At 39.7% G+C, this 25,104-nt stretch overlaps 1 protein-coding gene across 3 annotated transcripts in view; it reads right to left on the bottom strand.

Moving 5' to 3' along the window:
- DEUP1 (deuterosome assembly protein 1) overlaps window positions 1-25,104 on the bottom strand; it is an 84,869-nt gene that overhangs the window by 52,100 nt on the left and 7,665 nt on the right. For all 3 annotated transcript variants that reach the window (XM_029957024.1, XM_029957023.1, XM_029957022.1), the window contains exons 3-5: window positions 10,856-11,027; window positions 9,384-9,479; window positions 3,265-3,399 (exon numbers count right to left, since the gene is read on the bottom strand). In XM_029957024.1, coding sequence (XP_029812884.1) covers window positions 3,265-3,399; window positions 9,384-9,479; window positions 10,856-11,027 — 403 coding nt within the window. The remainder of the gene's footprint in view (window positions 1-3,264; window positions 3,400-9,383; window positions 9,480-10,855; window positions 11,028-25,104) is intronic.

Below are 25,104 nucleotides of genomic sequence, written 5' to 3'. Positions count from 1 at the left end.
TTGTCCAAGGTAAAGCCAAGATCAACTCATTCTTGGGAATACACCATCCATCTCAGGCCTCATTTAGGCAGTGCCCCCTTTTAAAATATATGATCATACCTTATGATAAATAGACCACATTTATTAAGATAAGTTGGAACAGTTCATTTAAAGTTATTGACTTTGATCCTCACATTCAATAATTTAAAATTAGGTACATGAAAACAGGGCCTTCAGTAATAGTGACAAATTTATAAAATTAGGCTCTAGTACAAAATAGTTAATATTTAAAAAATTTAAAATATTTTAAAGATTTAAAAAATTCCTGTTTACTTTTAATTTAGAAAGGAGCCTTTGGGTCAGAAGTCAAAATGTGGGCAAGGCTGACTTACACTGTTCTTACCTCAGAGCTAATACTTATATTTAGCATTACCCACACAACCATCTCAATCTTGAAAATAAGTAGCTCCCAGCATGCTTTAAGAGAAGGCAGGAACATTAATCTCAGTTCTTTACAAGTTCTACAACAGGTAGAAATGAGCTCAAGAATGAGGCCAAACAAGCTAGAAATATGTGTCACAGACACATCAGCCTGTGTTCATAACAGTCCTGGCTTTATTTTCTAGGTGTATTGTTTTCAAGATTAGTAGGCCAGCACCATATACCCAGTAATTATGGGAACATGCAGAGATCTAGAGAGCTTTATGAGGACTTTTGTAGGGACTGGATTTGTCCTGCCAGGTTCCAGAGGTCTGTAGACTTGCTCAAACCTCCAGAGTAAGTTCTCCATGCTGGAAAAACTTTTCCGGGTTTTCAAGGTTGAGAGTGAGTCAGGGTCATTAAAATTAGAGTTTCTAGGGGAAGTTACATTATTATGTACATGTTTTTAATCCTTTACTACATAGTGGAAGATGGAACTAACATTTCTTTAGTGATTGGTGTATGTCAGGGAGTCTACAAACCTTCACCTGCACAATGGCTTTACCTTTCTAGCATGAAAATTTTCATACTTGCATAAAAGTAGAGATTTAAAAAAATTCCCATGTATCCTTCACCTAGTTTGACTACTATCAACTTAACCATCTTTATTCTGCCTCTCTCTCTCCACACTTTTTTGTTGAGTAGTTTAAGCCAACTTCAAGACTGCATGTATTTTCATCCCTCAATGCTTCAGTGTGTATTTAAATGTGTGTGTGTGTGTGTGTGCGTGTGTGTGTGTGAGAGTGAGTGTGTTTCTCCCATAACCATATGTCATCTATAAGGTATTTTTAACCCCATTTATTGGTGAAAGAAATGAAATCTCTGTGAGACTAACAACTTGCGTAAAGGTTGCAGGGCAAATAAATGGCAGTGCCAACTGAGCTAACCTAAGGAAGACATGGCGGAACTAGCTTGACACAACATGCTCAGTGCTGCAAGCTTTTGTTCAAGTAGTATATTCATGGAACGTGACTGTTCACAATTTAACACAAGGAAAGGACATGGCTTTGGGAGTCAATCAGTCAAGAAGCCAAGAAGTGTTTCAAATGATAAACTGTCATATTCTTCCACAACAACATGCTCTTTCTCTTACTGGACCAGTGAATAAATATTTGTCCCCAAGGACAAACATGCTTAGATGTAGACTAAAACTGGAACAGCCCATCTCTTACATATTAATTTTTCATATGGCTCCAAGTAAAAACAGGTACATGGAGTGCTTCCATAATTATACAGATTAAATTACCAACAGAGTGTGCTTAAATACTTTTATATAAATACAAACATATCAGGTCATATTTTGCTACTAATTTCATCTATAAATTCATGAAATATATTTTATGTAAAACTTGAGTTCCCTAAATGTAAAAGTATTCACACAAAGTCCTTCATATTAACTTCAGACCTATTTTTGTCTGAACAATTTATATGAGTATGGTTCTCCCATAAAATCCTATAAAAAGTCAACCAGACTCTGCATTTTCAGGGAAAGCGTATGTATTACAGTGGACATCTTGGGGCATCTTCTTGAAACGAGGATCTTTCTGAAGCCAGTCTGGTCATACCACTGTGACCAGCGGGTGGTTACGCATGGTGCATTTTCCCTTGGAGTCCATTTTACATAACAGTAGTAGTTTTGTATTTTAAAAAACCTGTACATTATTCAGCAGAATGTAAAATTTACAGGAATTTAAAAGCTAAAACACAAGCCTTGCAACAAAGTTCTTGCAATAGGCTGGTTTTAGGGCTGTGATTTTAGATTTGTTTTCTTTTAAAAATATTTTGAAGGGAAAATTTGAGAAAGATTGTTAATTACAGAATAAAATGATGAAAATGAAATAGGACAATGACAATTAGACAAGAGGAAGGAGACAAGAAGCGTTAGAACAGGGGAAAGGGCAAAGCTGAGCTCAAATATGGGGAGTAAGAGAAAGGAACGGATCAAAGATTCTTAGGGGTCCACCTGGGTGACTGGGGGATACCAACCATCATCTGGCAGTGAGGTGGAAGACAGGGAGATTGTTGGCGGGGGATCCGGGTGGTGCTGGCATTTAGGGCCAGCACTCTAAATAAATAAAATAAAAAAAGGAGAAACAAAGTGAGTGAACATGGTAAGGGTCAACTTGAGGCCAATTAGCCAACAATAATGGAGCAACACTCAGAACTCCGCTAAGGTTAGAGAATAGGAATTTAAAGCAGGCCCGATACGTTACGTGACCTCTAGCATAACCGCTCAAAAGCACAGGGAAGAAAAATAGCTGGTTTGTTTTTCCCAAGGTTGGGAAGTTAAGGGGATAAAAATAAGTGCATCCATGACACAGTAAACCATTTTAGGGATGGAGAGTTTCAACGTTCTGGGTGGTATGTGGTGGTTATCTTGGAGTGCCGCTACCCCTTTAAAGAAAAAAGCCCCTGGAACTTCGACCCTGTTCTGAAAACCCGTATGAGGCCTCACTGGGATTTAAGTACCTAATAGTTAAATAGCCATTAAAAGGTTTATTAGATATTCAATTTAACTGACCCCAGGGATGTCCTTCAATTTCACTCAACATCTGCAGTTTCTTTGAACTTTTTTTTTGGCTCTGCAAAAATGCTGATCTGTATAAAAGATGCATAAATCAAAGTGATGTTTTAATTCGCTAAGTGCCTAAAGGGAAGGTGCGCTAAGAAAATGTGTTCCGTGAGAAGTTGATCTGGAACCGGGTTTGTTACCACAGCTGTACATGCCAGAGAGGAACAGCCCGCGACTACAGCAATCAATCTTTGCGATGCACGCGGAAAACTAAGAAAATACCTTTGGCTCACCTCTAATTTCTGGTTCAAATTGCTCAGTTCAAAGGGTATTTCTTCTTTGGGGTGCAGCGACTCCTTTCGCCGAACCTTGCTTTGTTTCATCTGGTGCAGTCTCAGCTTCTCAAAGCTATTCGTCAGTTTGGAAAACTGTATGTAACAGAAAATGCTCACATTTTACTATTACTGGTGCTTCTAACTTGATTTCACGGGAGTTCTTTCTGGGGCACTTCTTTGAAAATTTAAGTCATGATTAGAAAACGCGGTAATGCTTCAATGTTCTGATTAGTGAAGACAGAACCAGTTATTAGAACTAATTATTGAAGCTGAACACAATTCAGTTTTCATGTAAATCTGAGCCCTGATGAACTGTACAGTTAAGTGATTCACTTCATAAATGTTTTATTTAGTTCTGTTTTAATGTGCGTAGCAAAGCTCACAAGTTTTAAAAACCAAGTTTTTTCTTTTACTTAGTGCCATCTTGTGTTGACAATTTTAATTTCAGTAACCCCATGTATACCAAGTGTATATTTTATTCAAGAAATTTGAATACTTAATTTAAAAGATACAAACAGCACAAGCTACTTATTCATGTTGACGCGAGTTTGAATAAATTTAAGTATCAAATTGATATCATCTTTTTCTTACCAGTAAGAAAGAAAAACTTAAGACTCTGGACTATTTTGTCTGTTTCTTGTCATACCTTCAAATAATAGATTAAAAGCAGTATGGTCCAACAACATCTGTGAAGAAATTTCTATACAACTTTTTAAAGAGTTTTTTGGTTTTGTTTTAAATTTTGAAACAAAGTTTCACAGGAAGTTGCAAAGATATCAAAGAGAGGTTCTGGGTCCTCTTCCCCCAGTGTCTTCCAATATCGACATCTTGTTGATAAAACCCAGGAAACTGACATTGGTACAATATATGCGTGTAGTTTTGTGCTGTCTTATCACACGTGTAGATCTGTGTGACCACAACCTTGATCAAGATACAGAACCATGCCATCCGCACGAAGACCTTCCTGCCTTTGTAATGACGCTCATCTTCCCACCCCTGGCCCCCGGCAACCACTACGTTGTTTCCATCTCTACAATTTTGTCATTTGAGAATGTTATAAAACAGAATCAAACGGTATATGAATTTTGAGATTGGCCTTTTCCAGTCAGCATAATGCCCTGGAGATACACATGGATATCAATAGCTCATTGCTGTTTATTGCCCAGTGTTATTCCACACTATGGAGAGAACCAACGTTTGCTTGACCGTTCGTATATTGACACATTTTGGATGTTTCCAGTTCTGGGCTATCACAAATAAAGCAAAAAACAACTGTGTCTACTTTATCTGATATTAATATAGTCACATTCGCTTCCTTTTTCTTTCTCATATAATTTTAAAAATTGAGATATAATGCACCTAACATAAAATTCACCTTTTAAAACATAAAATTAATTGGTTTTTAGTATATTCACAAAGTTGTACAACCATCATATTATCTAATGTCAGAGTATTTTTATTACCTAAAAAAAAACCCCTATAATATTAGAATGATTACACATTTCCTCCTGTCCCCAGTCCCTGGAAACTACTAATCTACTTGTTGTCTCTTCTGTCTTGCAGAATATCCTATTCTGATCATTGGATATTAATGGAATCACACGTTATGTAGTCTTTCATGCCTGGCTTCTTTCTCTTAGCATAATGCTTTCAAGGTTCTATGTTGAAGCATGGATCAATGCTTCATTTTTTATGGCTGAATAGTATTTCATTGCATGGATATGCCCCATTTCATTTATCCATTCATCTACATTACATTGGTTTCTCTATTTAGCTTTTCTGTCTTCTTCAGGGTTATTTGAGCATTATTTAGAATTCCATTTTGGTTTATCTTTAATGTTTTTTAATGTGTCTCTTTGAATAGCTTTCTCAGTTGTTGCTCTAGGTATCATACTATATTACATAACTCACTACAGTCTACTGGTATCAACATTTTACCAGCTCAAGTGAAATGCATAAATCTTACTTTTATTTATCTCCCTTTGCCCTCACTCATTTATAACATTATTGTCTTAAATATTTCCTCAACTTACATTAAAAACCACATTAGACACTGGACACTGTTATAATTTTTGCTTTAGCTTTAAAACAATTTTGAAAACTCATGAGAAGGAAAGCAGTATGCTCATCCATTTCTTAACTCTTTCCATTGTTTTTTCTTTCTTCCTAATGTCTCGAGATTCTTCATCATTTCCTTTTCATTTTCTCTTCATTCCCAAGGATATTTTCTCCAGATATAGAATTCTGGGTTGACATTTATGTTCTTTCAGCAACTGAAAAATGTTCCACTTCCTCCAGTCTCCATGGTTTCTGATAAGAAGTCTGTTATTTGACTCGATTTTTCCCCGTAGGTAAGGTGTTATTTCTTTACTGCTGCTTCCGAGATATTTGTCTTTTAGTTTTCAGAACTTTGCTTATGATGTGTCTTGGTGTAGATTTCTTTGCATTAATCCTGTTTGAATTTCATCCAGATTCTTCAATCTATAGGTTTACATCTTTTGCCAAGTTTTTGGCCATTACTTCTTTGAATACTGTTTCAATCTTGCCCTCTTCTCCTTCTGGGACTCTGCTGACACAAATTTCCAATCTTTTGTTATAGTACTTACATATCCCTTAGTTTCATTTTCTTTTAGCCCATTTTCTCTCTGTTGTTCAGATCGGGTAATTTCTATTCTGCTATCTTCAAGTTCACTGACTGTTTCCTCCATTCTACTTTTGAGCCCATCTGTTGAAATTTTTTACTTTGGTTATTGTATTTTTCAGAGATAAAATTTCTAACTGGTTACTCTTTACACGTTTTCTTTGCTAAAACTTTCATTTGTTTCAAGTGTGTTTGTAATTTCTCTCTGAGAAACTTTTATAACAGCTGCTTTAAAATCTTTGTCAGATAATTCTAACATCTGTATTAACTCGGTGTTGGCTTCTCTCAGTCTTTTCTCATTCAAGTTGAGATCTTTCTGGTTCTAGGTGTGATAAGCGATTTTTCTAATTGAAACTTGGACATTTTGGATATTGTGTTATGAGACACTAGATTTCCTTAAGGGACTGTATCTCAGCCGTCCTTTTCTGACAGCATTCCAGCAGGGAAAGTGGGGCACTGCCTCCTCAGTGGGAGTCCAGGTCATGGCCTCAGCTGGCAACCTGAGTGAGGTGTTCCTTATCACTGCTGAGGGGGAGGGGGAGTCTTCACTGACAGCACCCTGACTGGAGGGGCACAGGTGCCTTGTTACTGCTTCTCAATGGCTTCAGTGAAACTGTAGTGAGGGGGAGTGGACTCATTATCACTGAGGGGCAGTGAACATCCTGACTCCTAATCAGGCTTTCCTTGATACCACTGGGTGAGTGCCTCACCACCATCAAATGGGCATACTAGTCCAGACTCTTCACATGGCCTCCATGAACACCACAGATTGGGGAGGGCCTTGTTAACACATAGTGGTGACAAAAGTCCTGGCTAGACAGCCAGACTCAAATCTTCCAACGCCAATCAGGCTGGGGAGCTGGGGAAACCTCTAAAGGCTGGTGGGAGTAGAACCCAAGGACTTCTACTCAGTCCGTGCTAGTGGGGTGGGTTTTTTCTGTGGTGTTGGGCTGAGGTACAGCAGTTATTACTTAAAAGTGTGTAATCTTCATAGGCTGCCTTTCCCAGGACTTTTGGCCATAGAGAAAAGATATTCCTTGGGATTCTTTTTATTTGTTTGAGCCCATTGTAGTGTCTGGGTTGTCAGCATCTCTGTACCCTTGGGATACAAGAGGCAAAAAGCAATCCCGGGGAAGTCACCACCATGTTGCTCTTTGGGTACCAACATCCTATTTGGCCTGCCTCTTTCCTCCACTTCTCAGAATCTTCTTATGTGATTTTATAAATCATGTTCAGCCTTTCTAGTTTTATTTAATAGGGTCTAAATGAATATACTCCACCTTTCCAGAAGTGAAAATTTCTAATAATTGAATCATAGTTTCATTAAGGTTAGGAGGAAAAGGTAACAACCTTTTTTATTTTTATATTTTAATCATTTTTAATGTTTATTTATTCTTGAGAGGGAGAGATAAAGCATAAGCAGGGGAGGGGCAGTGGGAGAGAGGGTCACAGAATCCAAAGCAGGCTCCAAGCGCTGAGCTGTCAGCACAGAGCCTGATGCGGGGCTCGAACTCATGAGCTGTGAGACCACACCATGAGCCAAAGTCAGATGCTTAACTGACTGAGCCATCCAGGTGCCCCAATAAACTCTTTTTAAAAAGGAAGAAATTTCTATGAGAAAGTTTTGATGGAGTTAATTATTCAAGGAAGAGTGTGGTAAAGTTTATCTTTAAAATATTTTAGTAAAACGAAATTGTAAATAAACCACGAATATCAAAGAAGAAATCAGTAGAGTGAGATAGCAGCAACCAAACTGCATTGGCCACAAGATCCCATTTTCTGGTTAGAAAAACGACATATTACTAGCCATTATGCAAACCAATTCAAGTACATAGCACTTTCCTTTTTCTTTTTCTCTTCTTCCCTTTCTCCTTCTCTTTTGCTCTCCTTCCCTAATGCTCTTTTTAACTTTCTTTTAAGGCAAGAAGAAAAGAGAAGCAGTGGAAGCAGATGGCCGCTCTCATAACAACAATGTCGTGTTTCCAAAGTGTATTCTAGGAGACACCTGTTTACGGTGTTTATACTGTACCACAGAAAAGTCCGTTTTAGCTTGAAAAATAAAAAGAGTTCCATGGTCAAATATGTATTGAAAAATGATGGATTAAAAAGGCTAAATGGATTTGTTGAATATGCACTGTGAATGTCCAGGAGCAGAGAGGCGGTAAATAGCATTTCCTAAACTCTCATATTAGCATTCCACAGAACAAATTTTTGTGAGATCGCCATCGGGACATTTGTTGGTTAGCCAACAGCCAAGTCATAAAATACAGCTGCAAAGCATCAAATAACAAGGATTCTGTGTTAAATAAATGCTCAGCACCTGTAAGCAAATCTCAAAACTTTTTAACAGATGTGAAAAAACTCAGACATTAAAGATTTGAGAAGCAGTGACTGAACCAATTAAATATAATTTGGAGATATCTTCACTTATATCTCGATTTCTGTCTTTTTTTCAAACTTATTTTAGATCGTGGCCTCTCTGTTTATATTGAACAACTACAGTGATTTAATATATATGTTGCTATTTTATTTTTATTTATTTATTTACTTTTCTGCAGAGAGGAGGTCATGACGTGTTAAATGCTTAGTCTTAGCTAGGAAAATCCATTTGGTGTAATAATTCAAGCTACCATCTAGTGGCCGCTATGTAAATTGCAGGCAAAATGTCTAGACTAAGGAGCTAGTCTTCTAAGATTATACTGTACTTATTAAGTGGCATCATATGTTTCATATTCCAGGCTTAATGGCTGATGACCTCCCTAAGAAGGTATTTAAGAAAGAATTAACTACTTTAGACTCATTTGATTACATTATCACCTATGGAATCTTTGCACTTCAAAAATTTCATAATCAAACCATATTTCCCACTGATTCATTTACTTAGTTAAGCAAGAATTATTATCTACCAGCTCTGAGGTGCACAGGTGACTACTGCTCTATGCATTATCTGTGGTAAGAGAGAGAAGACTTTTTGCTTACCTTCAGAGTGAGGTGATACAGGGGATAAATAAGAAAGAAATTAGCATTGTAATGCAGAAGACCTGTCATTTATGCAACAGTTCCACCACTAACAAGTTATAAAGACTAGTTTTGTCCTTTCAAATATCTATATCATAATAGCAAACTTAATTTTTTGTTCACATAGCCAATTATTATCATATAATAGAAAGGTATCGGTCTTGCACCATGCTAACAGTTAAAGGGATAAAGAGCTGACAGTCTAATAAAAAAAGGTGATCTAATAAGACAGTGAAAGACCGGGTCAAACATATAGCCTGCAGTTAAAAGAACTATACTTGTATTAGAAATAATCCATTTAAATAACATTATTACAACTTATAGAAAAGTAACTTTCATACAATTTTATATGTTAAACAAACACATCAAAAATGTGTTTAATTATTATATGATATTAAATTCCAATAGTTTTCCTTACTTGAGCTTTCAGGGCTTGTAGTTGTCCTTCGTAATTCTGAGTCATTGCTAAGTTACATTTTTCCAGACTGTCCAACTTCTGTCTAAGTAACCCCACCTGCATCAAGAATAACATTTAATTTTGAATTTTCTAAATTTTGCCTGACAACATCAGAAACTGTGCAAAAGAGGAGTACAGTGTAAACAAAACTGCTGTACCAAAGAAAGAGCAAATATTTGTGCTGCAGTTCTTAAGCGAGCTATTAATAATTAAAGTCACAAAACCAAACACTGCTAGCACTATTCCTCTGGGCACACATTAGGACAGTACAGTATGGATGTCTGACAAAAGATCCTTATCACGCCACATTTCAAATTAAGGCTTAGGATGTACTTTGCATTATCTTCTCAGGAGGCTATGTCATATTCAGGCAGAACTTCTACGGATACACTTCAGCTTTTAGTTTTGGTCCCACTGCCTTGAGTGGGAGCTCTGCTTGTGCGGGACCATGGCGCAATGGTGACATTTTTCTAAGAAAGAAAGGAATAATATCTAAGAGCAGTTCTTAGGGGTTTGGCTTACAGAAATTGTCTGCTTAAAAGCTGTGTACATGTCAGTGTCATCACAGGTATGGAAGGAAGAAAACAGTCCCTTGCATATTCCAGCTCTGATGACCTGCCTCTACTATGGAGGGAAATCGATGCCAATAACCAAGTTAACTGTGCAACAAGAACTCAGTTAACTATGTTAAAAACTAAGATCTATTGAGAGGCCAGTAAAGGTAGAGAAATGACTGATGAACAAGTTGACTGATGATGTTTTAGTATATGATTAACGTAAATACCGTCTCTTATGTCTCACTCAAAAGAAAAATTCACTGACACTAAAGTCCACATTAAAGCCTATGGTTTTCCTGAACCCCTCCGGAAGCCCGATAGCATTCAGACACTCTACAACCACCAACGTGACTGTAAGCAGCCTTACAGGGGCTGGCGGCGCCCCTTAAGAGGATGCCCAGATATACACATACACCCCCTTCACCAAACACCTTTCTCCCTTGTCCTCCAATCACGTCTTCCCATTTCACTTCTCTCAGGAAATATTCTTCTAGTTGATTAAAAAGGGCCCTTGAATTCGGCCACGTCCAAAGACACAATTTGGACAACTGCTTTGTTTCTACAGCTACAAAAGCACTGACATCCTTGCTAGCAAACAATATTTATTTCCCATATATTCTGAATGTCTGTTTACTTTTCGAGATGGCACTGACATTTTACATTTGTGTGCATCAGCAAGTTTTGATGGGTTTAGGCTCTGATTGTCACTTATTTGATAGAACACGTTTAGCACGCTATGACAGAATTCTAAGCAATAAATGCCACTGCTGATGTCTGATAAAAAATATATATAATGAAAAAACATATTCTGATGGAATAAATATTACTTATAACAGTCTGAGGAATGAACATGTTATTAACATATATACTCAGTACCTCTTGACCTTTCTGATCCAAACAAGTTTGTGCATTTGCCAACTCTTGATCCCGAAGATCTAACCGTGTCTCCAAAGCTCGCATCTTCCTTTCCCACTCCAATTTTTTGTTGCTCACCATGATGTCAATTTGTTCCATTAATTCCTGAAGTTCAGCCTCACAAGGAGAAGCTCTGGCAATTGTTGAAAAGCAAAACACATTTTAAAAGAGTGAAATGTGAGGACAGGACAAATTATTCCATTGCTCTGAACAGCTTGATCAATTATTTCCTCAAATTGTTCAATTATTTAAACAGGAAGAAGTCTGAAAGCTGGGGGATAAATTTTATATTAAAACTAAGAGATAATTTCAATGAATGTACATTTTTTAAAATGACATTTTTCTAAAGTATAGTTGCTGTCATAACATAATGCCTTACACATTGCTATAGTTCTTAGCGTAGGTGGGAGTGCATGGGTCTCCCAGGGCCAAAAGTTTTGACTTAGACAAGGGAGTCCTAAAATGAAAACACATTATGCAGACTATGCCAGAAACAAGGTCGCAATAAAGAGAGTTAGCTAAAAGCATAAAATTAAAATAACATTTTTAGAATGGGCTGATTCTATGGCAAATTCTAATTATGAAAAATGGCTCAATGCTCTTACATGTAAATATACACATACCTCTGTCTATGGCAACTTGAGTAAATTTGATGGCAGGCAAACTGGGATGTCAAGCGTGCCTACCAGGGATAGAAGGGCAACCCCAGCCTAGGTAGGACCAGGTTCAAGGATACTAACTGGGCTACAGTGCTACTCCTCCAGGAGGGGAACTTGCCATGATCTGGCTGGTGTCCCTTTGGAAGGAATTTCATCAGGCAGGTGTGGGGGAGTAATGTAAGTATTTAGATAACGGGGCTACTCTTAGTTGGGGAGGGGGAAATATCTTGGGTCATAGAGGGTCTATATTTCAAACAAAATCGTTGGTGAGAGCTGGATTTATGCAGATGTTAGCTGTGCTTCTAGGGCAGGGTTCTCCTTCAAAGAGGCTGAAGCACCCCACAGGGACCTGGTATAAGTCCAGTTATTCATACTGGACATGCAGGTAGATGCTGAGGCCTCACATTTTAGCCTAAGGAACACACAGATGTCCAGATTAGAAAGCAAGTTATTTCAGCACCCATCCAATGGTGGTGATGGGGCCTCTAATATATTTGTGTAGGCAGGAGGAAGGCAGGAGGGAAAGGCAGGTGACAAATGATATTGCCTCCATTTAGTTTCACCAAATCAGAATTTAGAGGTCATTTATCATTTTGAAAAACTTCAGGCTCAGAGAGGTCAAAGTCACACATCAATTAGTAGAAGAGCCAGATCTAGACCCTAGACAGCTGCTTCCCATCATAAGCTCCTTGCTGTGTGCCACACAACAAAATGCATGATGCTTTTAAAAACATTTTTAATGTTTTAGCTTATTTTTGAGAGATAGAGATAGAGCATGAGTGAGAGAGGGGCAGAGAAAGGAGGAGACACAGAATTCAAAGCAGGCTCCAGGCTCCAAGCTATCAGCACAGAGCCCGATGTGGGGCTCAAACTTCCAAACCGTGAGATCATGATCTGAGCCAAAGTCAGACGCTTAATCAACTGAGCCACCCCGGCGCCTCACGATGCTTTGAGTAAGAACTTGCTTGAAACATATAGCATAAATTAGTTCCATTGCAATAGGGCTAGAAACAGGTATTAGAGCCCAAAGAACTCAGAGTTTCCTGAATCACTTTTCTAAAATGAACACCGTCAACCTGAACACGGGATATCCCTTTGACTGATCTATTCAACAGCAGACTCACCAGTTTTGACATCAGAGAGCTTTTAAGTACAAAGTGCCATTCTAAAGTCTTCTAGGATTCCTGGAGTAAGGCCTAAAGGCTCCCATATTTGTACTTAAAACCTAAAACAAATCTGAGGAAAGGAAGTACTAATTTCTCTATAAAAAAGTTGATGGAATTTTAATAGGAGTTATGATGTGGGGAAAAACAACAGAATGAAAAGAATAATTTTCACACCATTTTCTTTTCATAACAACACGTATCACCCTTTATTGTAAACACAGTCTGTTTTTTCTGCTATTGTGAGCTCTGAAAGCAAAAGGGCCGTATCAGTCCTTCTCATCACCATCTCCCTGGAGCTCAGCACAGCGTTCCGGCGAATAGCAGATACTCAATAAATTTTTGAGAAATGAACAAATGAACTCTTCTCTTAACTATCTCCTTGACAGGTAGGGCTGCACCACACTGATGGAATTGAAATATAAGCCTATAGTAGAGTGGGGCGTAACGTAAGCTGCTCATCAATACTGTTAGACAAATGAGTGAATGGTTTCTTTCCTGATTATGACTATGCTGTGCAAATTAGAATATTAGGCTCCAGGTGAAGGGAGTTTTACAAATCCTCTTGTCCAACTACCCATCCAGTGTTGGCACATGTTTCACAGTCTTAAGAGCATCATCTATGATGCCCCACTGGTCAGATTCAGGAGGTTTACAACCGAGCCCACGATTCTGCATCACTAACACAGATATCAAGTGATTCTGGCACAAGCCAGGGTTTATGATCTGTTTTGCAATATCACTGCCAAGGGGTCATCCAGCCTCGATCTGAATTTTTCCTTGACCAGGTAACCACTGTCTGAGATTGCATCTAGGTAGCAATGAGTTCTTTAAAGTTCTTTCTTATATTGAAGAGCCTTTTCATCCACTTCTCATTTGATCCACTGGGAACCATACAGAACAAAATGCCTTTCCAACACAGTAGACTAAGTGTACTTCAATAGAATTATCAATATGTCAAATACAGCTACCTGTGTGCCTCCAGATTCTTCCAAGTTTTCTCAGTGTTCGATAGTAGATACTGAACACTCAGAGAATGGCCAGAACCTAGGATAACAGACTCTCACCCACAACCTCTACAGGAGTAGTCCTAGAATTGTCAGGACTTGGTCAATGACTGACAGCTGCCTTAATTTTTCCCCTACTTCCAACTCAGGGCCAACCGGAAAAAAACAAACATGCTCCCCAAACCAATCACACAGGATGCCCCGCTTCTACTAATCCTGCCTCCCGTTTCCCTGCGCCAACCACCTCCATCCAACGAGACCATACCTGAAGCCTTCACTATTGCTCACTTTCCCACCTCGCCATCGGGTCTCTGCCGAATGCAAGGGATGGTTGCTGACTCCCTTGCTATAGCAACTTTTCAACAAATAGGCTTCGTTTGTTCCCATTTGGGTAGTCTTTGTTTATTTCCACAAGTATCTTTATTTCCTTCAACCACTCCTAGAGATTTCTTTTGTCTCCACCACTCACTACCTAGTGTACTGCCTAGAAAATACTAAACGTTTAACATATATTTGTTAAATGGATGAAAAAGTGAATGACTATGGTAAGATGCCCCACTGAACTAGTTCCTGTATTGACTTCCTCCTTGAAATGTGCCATTCAGAACATTAATGTAATACTCCAGGTGCCGCCTAATCAGGTTAGAGAGGGCCTCTCACATCCTTTGTTTTAGGTGCTATATATACTTTTACTCAAGCAGATGAAGATCACCCTAGCTTTGAATCTGAGAGGGGGAAGGGCAAAATTGTGATATTATACCATTTCATGGGGAGGGTTTTTTTTTTTGTTCCAAACATCTTTTTTCATGCATGCTACAAATAAAGCCACTATCTTGTGCTTGTTTCATCTTGGGGGAAGGGGAGGTGTGCTCCAAGGGCAGGGCTTTATATGTATCCTTATTAAATTCTAGTGTACCAGTTTCAGCCTCTCAATATGGGTTGCTATCACTGGTCCTTTTTTTTTTTTAATTGAGAGAGAGAGAGAGAGAGAGAGAGAGAGAGAGAGCGTGTGTGCGAGAGCACGTGCATTCAAGCAGAGGAGAGGGGCTGAGGGCGAGAGAAAATCTTAAGCAGGCTCCACGCTCAGTGCAGAATCTGATGCGGGGCTCAATCCCACGACCCTGGGATCATGACCTGAGCTGAAATCAAGAGTCACTCAACTACTCAGCTCCCCTAGCCCTTTAATGAAGCAAGCATTCATTCAGCGACTGTTGCCCACTGGCTGAGGAGCTGGACACAGGGCAGAGACACCTGCAAGGCTGGCACAATAAGTGACTGATGAACACATGCAGCTCTTTTGGGAATAGAAAGGAGGAATACAGATTTGGGTGGGATGGGTTACCACAGAAGCCTTCGCAAAAGAGCTTATATTTTGGGATCCTGTTTCTGACAGAAAATATATTCACTGTACCTCCCTGTTTTGTGTCAGCTGCAGATTTGAGAAGCATTACTTATTTTACATATAAATATGTTTTTCTTTTCATACGAGTGAGTGTAAAAATGTCATGAAAGACAAGATGGAGGACAGAGCTCTATGGCATTCTACTACGAAGCCCTTCGCGGTGACAGGGATCTGTTGATGACTTCTTTTCCTATAATCGGTTTCTAATCCACTTAATTAACCTTACAATTATTGCTCTTCCTTCCCCCCTCCCATAAAAATATCATGAAAAGCCCTGTAAAATAGCATGGCAAAGTCCAAATAAAATTCTGTCAATATGCTCGCAGATGCACCAGCAGTAGAGCGCTGTGAGCCAAAGCTGATCTAGCCTGCAGCGGTCAGGACATGGCCATGCTGAATCCTGCTGGCCTTAGTTTCCCCTCGATGCTCGCAGACCACCCACAACTCCTTCAGAGTATTACCCACGATTTAGTCAAACTCAGGCTTACACTAAACTCAGCTTTCTGTCCAATTTAATATTCCCTTTTGAAATTCAATTGCCTCCTCTTCCAGGATGTCTTTCCTTCTTCAGTTTTTCAGAGATAATCAAGAGCAGTTGAGCTGTCTCAGCAGCATCAATATTTGCTCCTAAATCTAGAGAACTTTAAAATAAAATACAAAAGGCTTAGTTTAGCCTTCTTCACAGAGCTGAGCACTAACATTATTTATATTTTTATTTCTTCCTTTAGTCAAATGCTGACTGACACTATGCTAATTACTTTCCTGTTCGTGCTCTCATGGATCCTCACAACGGCCCATAAAGTAGGACTTATTATTCCTATTTTAGAAAAGTTGAATGAGGCACTAAAAAGGAAAAAAAGTCCTCCAAGTCTTCCAGCTTTGGAGACTGGGTGGATTGTATCTGATACACTGCTTGAGGCATATAAATCCTGCCCCGCACTACTGGGTTCATCCTTGGTAGCTCTTCAAAAGAGAAGGGACTCTGGGGTCAGGACAGAAGTCTTTTTTCTTTTGTAATGTTTATTTATTTTTGAGAGAGAGACAGAGAGAGAAGGAGAGAGTGGGGAGGGGAGAAGAGAAGGAGAGAGAGGGAGACAGAGGATCTGACGTGGGCTCTGAGCTGAGAGTGGAGAGCTGATGCTGTGTTTGAACTTATGACTTGTGAGATCATGACCTGAGCTAAAGTCAGACGCTTAACCGACGGAGCCACCTAGGCGCCCAGAGGACAGACGTCTTAAACCAGAAGGAAGGGGCACACTGAGACTCTCAGGGTGACATGCCAGTCTAAGGAGACGAGAGTCAAAATATCAGGACATCAAATTTAAAGATGGAGGAAGGAAAATAGGAAGCTGATGATATAAATGGAGGTAGTAGTGGCAAGTGTGTTGGAGGGAACAGGGGATTGGAATGTGGAGAGTCATTCAGAGTAAAAAGAGCTGGAGTAACATACATGTCCCTGGTTCTCCATCAGATACAGTCCACCCAGACTCCATGGACATGTATGTTACTCCAAAGTCTTTTCATATATAGGCTCACATGCTTGTTCTTACAAGGGCAGACCTTCATCAGATGGCTATTGTTGTGATAGGGTCCCCTCCCTATGGAAATTAAAAAAAAAAACCCTCAAGGCAACCTGGCTATACATGTACCTGACAGCATCCCTCATGACCTTGTAACATGAGACCACTTAATCAGACTGCATGTTTGTGTGTTACCATATATAGTAGACAAAGAAGTAAAAAATATGTATAAAACTATGCCATGTGGCATTTGGGGCTCAGTTCTTTGGGTTAGAACCCAACTGAGCAGTGCCGGCGGGAATAAAGTTTCTTCCTGGAAAGAGAAGCCTCAGTGTCATGACTCTGTGTCATGAGAATCCTGCTACATGGTGACCATATGATCGATTATCCAAACTAGGACAATTCTGAAAGTGAAAGGGGCACTAATGATAATCATGTCAGGACAATAGGTATAAAGCATTGATTGCTCTGGGCAAACTGGGATGTAGGGTCAGCCTACCCATCATCAAACTGGAAAATAGAAATGGACAAACAAGTCTATAAAAAAAACCCTGAATTAATTTTGGGACATAGATAGCAGAACAGAACTGGATCTTCAGCTTGAGAGAGAGAGAGAGAGAGAGAAGAGCAGGTCTAAAAAACAAATATGGAAGTCACCATGGAGGCAGGGGAGGGAATGAGGAAGGAAAGCACAGACAGAAGAGACAGAGAAGACTATGGAATAGTCTAAGAAAATGAGTTTTCAAAAGGTTGATGAGCAATCATATTGGGTCTTACCTTTTCTAAAATATTTTAATGAAACATTCTAAAATGCAGCCACATATTATTTGTCTTGGCTCTATCGCTATATATTTGGTGATACCAGTATACTTTGCCCTTTCTAGGGTGGCTCACAGACCCTGTTCTTAGTCTGCACATCAAGTGCGGTGCCACACCAGAAAGTAGCAGCAAACGGGCGAGCCCCCAGAAGTCCCAGAACCCACTTCCATAGATGTGTCTGTGATGTCTGCCTGTGCTTTAGTCGACTGTTCCTCCTAAAACAGTAAAGTGAAAGACATACTTTATGACTCTTAGATCAGAATTGCCCTTGTTCAAAATTAGTTACCAAATTATAGCTAAAAAGAGCTCTTCTCAAGCACTTTTCTTGTTGTCCAAAAGACACTATTTACTGTCATCATTAGTGTGTGCTGACTTAGCAGTGTTACAATTCCTATTTTTTACTGCATATTTGAGATGGTGGCTCATATTAGGTCCATACTTCTCCTTCATCTGCAGTAAGCTTAATGTCAGTGTGTAGAGGAGCTAAATTCCACTATTCCTAAAAAGCATGCTTAGAAATACTTTTAAAGGCCTTCATCATAATCATTAAAGAAAGACATTTATAGAAATAAAATGTAATGTGTTAGCTTCCAACCCCCTATTAACGTTTCATCAGAATTCTAGGTATATACAAATTTAAAAAATACTTTTACGTTCTAAAACGAATGGAGGATCTTTTAAATACCTATATTACAGATACATTTTTTTCTTGAAACTTTTTCTATAATGACTATTCATCTTTTGAGTAACATCTTGGTTCACAGATGGAATGATGTAAAAAGTGACATATTAGCAAGTACCAACCCTCTTTCTTCATGGTGATTTTTATAAATATCTAGAAGCACATGTAACTTCACTATCCTCATAAACTTACATACCTGAAGCATTATTTCATATTAACACACAGAACCATGGCACAATTAATAATAAACTACATATGCATTAGTTTGGGTTCTATAAGTCCATCTCTAGGACAATTAAAATTCCCTCTTGCTAAAAGGTCTATTTGGTGAAAGACTGCAGTGTTAGTAGGAATGAGGATGGTCATTTAACCCTTTTTCGATACAGAACTAGAGCCAGCTAGTTGTTGGGTCCCAACAGCAAAGAGTTAGGCAAATATTGATAAAATCTGGTTTTCCAGTGTTAGGAAAATAGGAAAAATACGGTTTCCTGAATGTGGGAAATGAACCTTCTAATGCTGGCTTGTTCTGAGAACATCCAAATCTCTATCTGCAGCCTGATTCTGAGCTCTAGACTTTTATACCCAGCTGCCACTCAACAGCCCAGAGAACGTCCAGAGGAATCCCAAACTTCACATGTTCAAATCAGAGCACTCGACCCCCTGCACCATGGACCTGCTGCCACTCTAGTCCACTTGCTCTAACTGGAGCCATTGCTACAGTCAAGCAGGATAAAAACACTCAAGAACTGAGATTTGCGTTTCTCTCCAACCTCAGAACAACAGTTCTATTGGCAATGCCTCCAGTATGTATCCTAAATTCTGACTACTTCTCACCGTATCCAGTCATACAGTCCTGGTCTGAGTGTTGTCACTTGCCTGATCGCATCCTTATCTTCTCCATGGCTAGTTGCCTACCCAACATCTACCCTTCCTATCTTCCATAACAGACGTCCAATGCTACTCGGAGTGGAAATGTTTCCAGATAAAAACTCAGCCACATCTCCCAGCCTCCCCTGGAGCTAGGAATGGCCACATAATAAAATCTGGCCTGTGAAACGAAAGTGGAAGTTTCCACGAGGCTAATTAAAGGAGAGCCATAGTAGTTGCTCTTAGTGTTCTATGCATCCCTCACACTTACCACTTGAGGGCACTTGCCCTGATTTCCAGGGGACAGAACCTGCATTTCGTTGCCTGAGTGCTTTCTCTTGCCACTGGAGAGTCCTCTCTCTGCTATCTATGTGATAGGCCAGACGTAAATTGAAGCCCTCCCAGGAGCAATCTTTAAGCAATGACTGTCAGTTATGCACCTGCTCCTTGGATGAAATAACTCTGCGGGCTGTGCTTTATACTGGGTTCCAGAGTTTCCCCATTAGGACTTCGCTCCAGTCGCTGTCGGTGATAGCTGGTTTTATAACTTGCCTTTCCTTGTTTCACCTCTTTATTCCTATAGGCAGTAGGGCGGGGGAGGGGGATGGCCACCAAAGACATCACGTCTGAATCCCTGGAGCCTGTAAACTACTTTGTTTAGAAGAAGGGTCTGTGCATAAATTAAAGATACTGAGACGGAGAGATTATCCTGGATTATCTGGTGGGCTCTGAGAAAGAGGCAGAGGGAGATTTGACATACACAGGAGAAGGGATATGAAGATGAACCAGAGAGAGATGTGAAGATGCTGGCCTTAAAGATCAGAGAGATGAGGCCATAAGCCAGGCAATGCTGGAAGCCACCAGAAGCTGGGAGAGGCGAGGAACAGATTCCACTCTAGAGCATCTGGAGGGAATGCAGCCCTCCAGATACCTTGATGACCCAGTGATACTGGTTTTGGATCTGTGGACTCCAGAACTGTGAGTGAATACATTTTCGTTGTTTTAAGACACCAAGTTGGTTATACAGCAATCTTAGACAGTGAATACAATACATTTTTCATCTCCCAAATAAACTATTTGTTTCCAAATCTTTGTCTGAGGGGTTCCTACAGAAGCCAACGTAAAATGCTCTCATGGGCCCTTTTATTTTTACCCATTGCCCTTCTCTGCTCCCATTCTGGAAAGCAGATGTGATGGTTGAGGTGGTTCAGCCATCTAGCAATCATAAGATGACTCCAAACAAGCCACACATTGAGGGTGAGGAACAGAAAGATATATCTAGACTTGTACGTACAGCTAATTATTGGACATCTTCACTTGGATGTATAACAGGCGTCTCAAGCCAAACTTGCATTTTCTCTAATCTTCCTTATTTTAACAAACGACCATCTTATCCTTCCAAATGGTGGGTGAAACGCCTTACGGTCATCCTTTGCCCATCTCTTCCTTGCACACCACACATCCAAACCATGACCTCTAAATATTATCAGCTCTTCTGTCAAAAATACCCATTTGTTATTATGTCTACCTCTACCAACCTGATCCAAATCACCGTCATCTTCCACTTGAATTACTGCAACAGCTTAGGTTGTCTATCCCTTCTGTTCTTGCCTTGTTACAGTCTGTTCTCCACAGAGCAACCAGAATAAGCCTTTTGAAACACTAAGTCAGGAAATGTCACTGCTCTGTTCAAAACCCTCCAGCTACTTCCCATTTTACACAGCAAGTGTGCTTAGTCCATAACATACAAGCCTGGGTCTGCACATATCATTGCTTTTTCCTTTTTCTTTCTAAAAGTAATGTGTAGCTAACTTAACCAACCTTTCATAAACATTGTCCTATAAAAGTATGTACAAATGTATCCTACATGGTGTATTTTTAATCTTTGCTTAAATTTGGTAGCAGCTTCATTAGTTTCTCAAAGGAATCTCTCCCTTCTTTTCCTTCCTTCCTTGCTCTCTCCCTCCCTCCCGTCCTCCTTTCCGCTTTCCTCCACTCCCTAGTCTCTTCCTCCCTTCCAAAATCTTTGGTGAATTCCTACAATCACTAAGCACTGTGCTAATATTTCAGGATATACTTACAAAGTGTGACATATCAGGATTTTACCCCAGGTCTACTTTACTTTGCTTCTTCTGCAGGGAAACTAGAAGCTAGAACTTGTCAAATTTGATTACTCTGGAAAAGATTGTGTGGCTGGGGATAAAGTGGAGAGCGAATGATGGGGGTAGAGTCTGGGCCATTCAGAAGGCAAGAGACAATCAAATTAAAAAGAAATTTCAATTTATTAAACTACCAATATATTGACTTATAGTAGAACTTTTTTTTTACAAATTATAATTAAAACTGTATTAAGCTAAGAAACTAGGAAGTAAGGTTGTGATTAGAAATTAATATATCTCAGAGGGAAAGAACACTTAAAGGTTAAGAAAGATGCACACATAGAGTACTGCTTTAAAGGATTTTTTCTGAGTTAGGTGTGAGAAGTTATGCTTTAATATCCATCTGTCTTGGTTCTTTGAAAATATGACTTTCATGGCAGATTTAAAAAAATCGGCAGATCAGGCAGCAGATTTTTAGGAAGGATTGGATAGGATTCTATGAACGAGATCAATGACTAAGCTGTAAGTCACAGAATAAGAGTAAATGACTTAGTAGAGAAAAATGAGGCTTTTGGTCAAAGATGGATGAGCATAAACATTTTGCTCCCTTCCCAAATTCTACTAAAATAAAGCAAAGGGATATTTTTAACCTACGAGCACACAAATCATGGGAGCTAGCAGGAAAGAAAGCCAAGAAGCAATCCAACTAGGTTGAAGGTAAATGTTGGTGGCCCAACTTACACCCTCTAAGTACGAGTATTTAGAAGAGTGTTCTCTAGAATCTGATCAGCCTGAGACAGACACTGGAAGAGACCAGCCCGAGGACAAAGCTCCGCCCACAAGCCCCGCCCACATCCCCGGAACTTCCAGTCAGCTTCGACTCTGCCTTCCTACACAGCAGCGAGCGGTCAAGGAATCACAGACATTTGAGCAAAGCAGTTCAACCCACTTGGTCAAATACAAACAGAAAGTGATTTTTTGAAGAAAATTAGGCAGGAAAAAAAAACCTGCAAAAAATTATAGTTAAGATACTAGAGTTAACTCCAGGAGAAAACAGAATGTTAGGCAGGAGAGGAAGCGTCCTTCCAGTATGCTGTGGCTCAAAGGTGACAAGGATTTACAAAGTCATAGCGAGGCAAACAGAATATTGATCCAGTCAAAAGTGTGGTGTACTGAGAGGATGATGGAAGAAAGGGAAGTGTGTGTGTGTGTGTGTGTGTGTGTGTGTGTGTGTGTGTGTCTGTGTGTGTGAGAGAGAGAGAGAGACTGTGTGTGACCATGCATATGTATGTGTATGGAACTGTGTGTGTGGTGGGGATGAGGAAGTGGAGGAAGGAAAAATAACCACTGTGGATGTCAACAGAAAATGCCTAAAACTGAAAAAAAAAATATCAAGAAGTAGCAAGAAAAGCATGTTATTCAGAGATACAGAGATAAATGCCAAAAGATTCAGCCAAAAGAATGGCCTCTGGGGAGGGAACAGGAGACTGTTGTTGTTGTTGTTTTTATTAAAATATTTTTTAAGCAATAGCACTGCTAGGGATTTACCCAAGGGATACAGAAGTGCTGATGCATAGGGGCACATGTACCCCAATGTCCATAGCAACACTGTCAACAATAGCCAAAACATGGAAAGAGCCTAAATGTCCATCACCTGATGAGTGGATTAAGATGTAGTATATATATACAATGGAGTACTACATGGCAATGAGAAAGAATGAAATATGGCCATTTGTAGCAAAGTGGATGGACCTCGAGGGTGTCATGCTAAGAGAAATAAGTCAGACAAAGAAGGACAGATACCATATGTTTGCACTCAATAGGTCTAACAGGAAAACAGGAGAAACCCAATGGAGGACCAGGGGGAGGGGAAGAGGGAAAGAGAGTCGGGGAGAGAGAGGGACGCAAAACTTGAGAGACTATTGAATGCTGAAAACGAACTGAGGGTTGAAGGGAGGGGGTGGTGTTGGAGGAGGGCACTTGTGAGGAAGAGCACTGGGTGTTATATGGAAACCAATTTGACAATAAACTATAAAAAAATAAATAAATAAAATAAAAAATTTTTAAATATTTTTTTATTTTTGAGAGACAGAGTGTGAGTGGGAAAGGGGCAGAGAGAGAAGGAGACAGAATCCAAAGCAGGCTCCAGGCTCTGAGCTGTCAGCACAGAGCCCAATGTGGGGCTTGAATTCATGAACTGTGAGATCATGATCTGGGCCAAAGTCAGACTCTTAGCCAATTGAACCACCCAGGTACCCCTGTTGTTTTTTGATTACAGCAATAAAGAACCAAGTGACTTCTTAACTTACGTACATATGTGACTAAGTGAAGAAAGATCTGGATAAACGTTCTTTTTTAGTTAGAAGATTTTGGGGGGGGTTATTTATTTATTTTGAGAGTGAGAGTGTGAGTGCACGAGGGGCAGAGAGAAAGGGAGACAGAGAACCCCAAGCAGGCTCAGGGGCTGTCAGTCAGTGCAGAGCTCAATGAGGGGCCTTGATCTCATGAACCGTGAGACCTGAGCCAAAGGCAAGAGTCAGATGCTTAACCAACTGAGCCGCCAGGTCCCCCTAGAAAAGATATTTTAAAAAAGTAACCCATTTTATGTGAATCCACTTGTACAAGGAAAGAAACATTTTTAAAAGCAACCTTCCAGAATTCATACATTTTGGGACTCTATAAATGTATTGTGTTGACCTTAGGACTGTTTGATGATGCATTTGTGTAATTCTTACTTAGAAATGCCCATCAAAGTTTACTACACAGAAGTTTTAGTTGTCTTAGATGCACTGGACTGTAGAACACCTTGGCTGGTGGCTGTGCTGAGCCCTCAGGGACCTGCACAGCTGTACTCTGGCTGGTGTCTCGATTTCTTCAGAAAACTGAATTAATTTCCCTTTTAGAGGAGCAGTGGCCAGGAGAAAGGAGGAGCTGTGAGGCAGTGATTAGGGCCTCGGTGAGGCACAGATTGAAGGATGTGGAGAACTACACCAGAGCCACACCCTCAGAATGACTGATGGTAAAGGAGTTGATATAAGAGATCATTTCACATGCTTCTTATTCATATTTTTAATAAAAGTCAAGGGTAAATTTCATTGATAAAACAAAACTGTTTTGTCCTATGTAAAAGGAACAATGAAAGAGGCATACAAAAAAGAAGTTCTTGGAAATAAAACATGGTTGCCAGTACTAAAGAGCTCAGTAGAGGCAGTAAACACAATGTAATCGGTGCTGAAATAAAAGGGAAAACTTAAGAAATTCCTCCAGGACATAGAGCACAAAGGACAACAACAGAAATTATGAGGGCAAAGAAAGATATAATCCTTCTAGGAGATGAGAATGAGACAAGATAGTGGAGAATTACAAATCAAAGAAATAGAAGAAAATGTCACTGAGTTGAAGAGATTTGAATCCTTAGTGTAAAAATGTTCACTAAATGCAGTGAAGGGTTATTGTGGAAGACTCCACACCTAGAAGGTTATCCCAGTAAATGTGTAAATTCCAAGGAGAAAAAGAAATCCTGAAGGGGTGCCTGGGTGGCTCAGTTGGTTAAGCATTTGACTCTAGATTTCTGTTCAGGTCATCTCAGGGTTAGTGAGTTCGAGCCCTGCATCAGGCTCTGTGCTGACAGTATGGAGCCTGCTTGAGAGTATGGGTCTTTCTCTCTTCCGCTCCCCCACATGTTCTCTATCTGGCTCTCAAAATAAATAAAAATAAACTTTAAAAAATACTATAACCCCCCCACCAATCCTATAGTCTTTCAGACACACACAACACAGAGGGTGGTGGGGGAAAGGAAGGAAAGACGGACAGACCCGAAAGACTGGCATTGGATTTTCCCTCTGCAACATTCAATGCGTCCAGACACGACAGAGATCCTGTATGAGAGTGTAAGGAAGACATCTGGACACGTAACAAGTTAAGAAGTATATCATCCATGTTCATTTTTATGAAAAGATTACCTAAGGAAGTACGTCAGTCAAATTAAAATG

Source organism: Suricata suricatta, chromosome 11 (assembly GCF_006229205.1).
Source record: "Suricata suricatta isolate VVHF042 chromosome 11, meerkat_22Aug2017_6uvM2_HiC, whole genome shotgun sequence".
Taxonomy (NCBI): domain Eukaryota; kingdom Metazoa; phylum Chordata; class Mammalia; order Carnivora; family Herpestidae; genus Suricata; species Suricata suricatta.
This window is presented reverse-complemented; position numbering and strand designations above follow the sequence as displayed.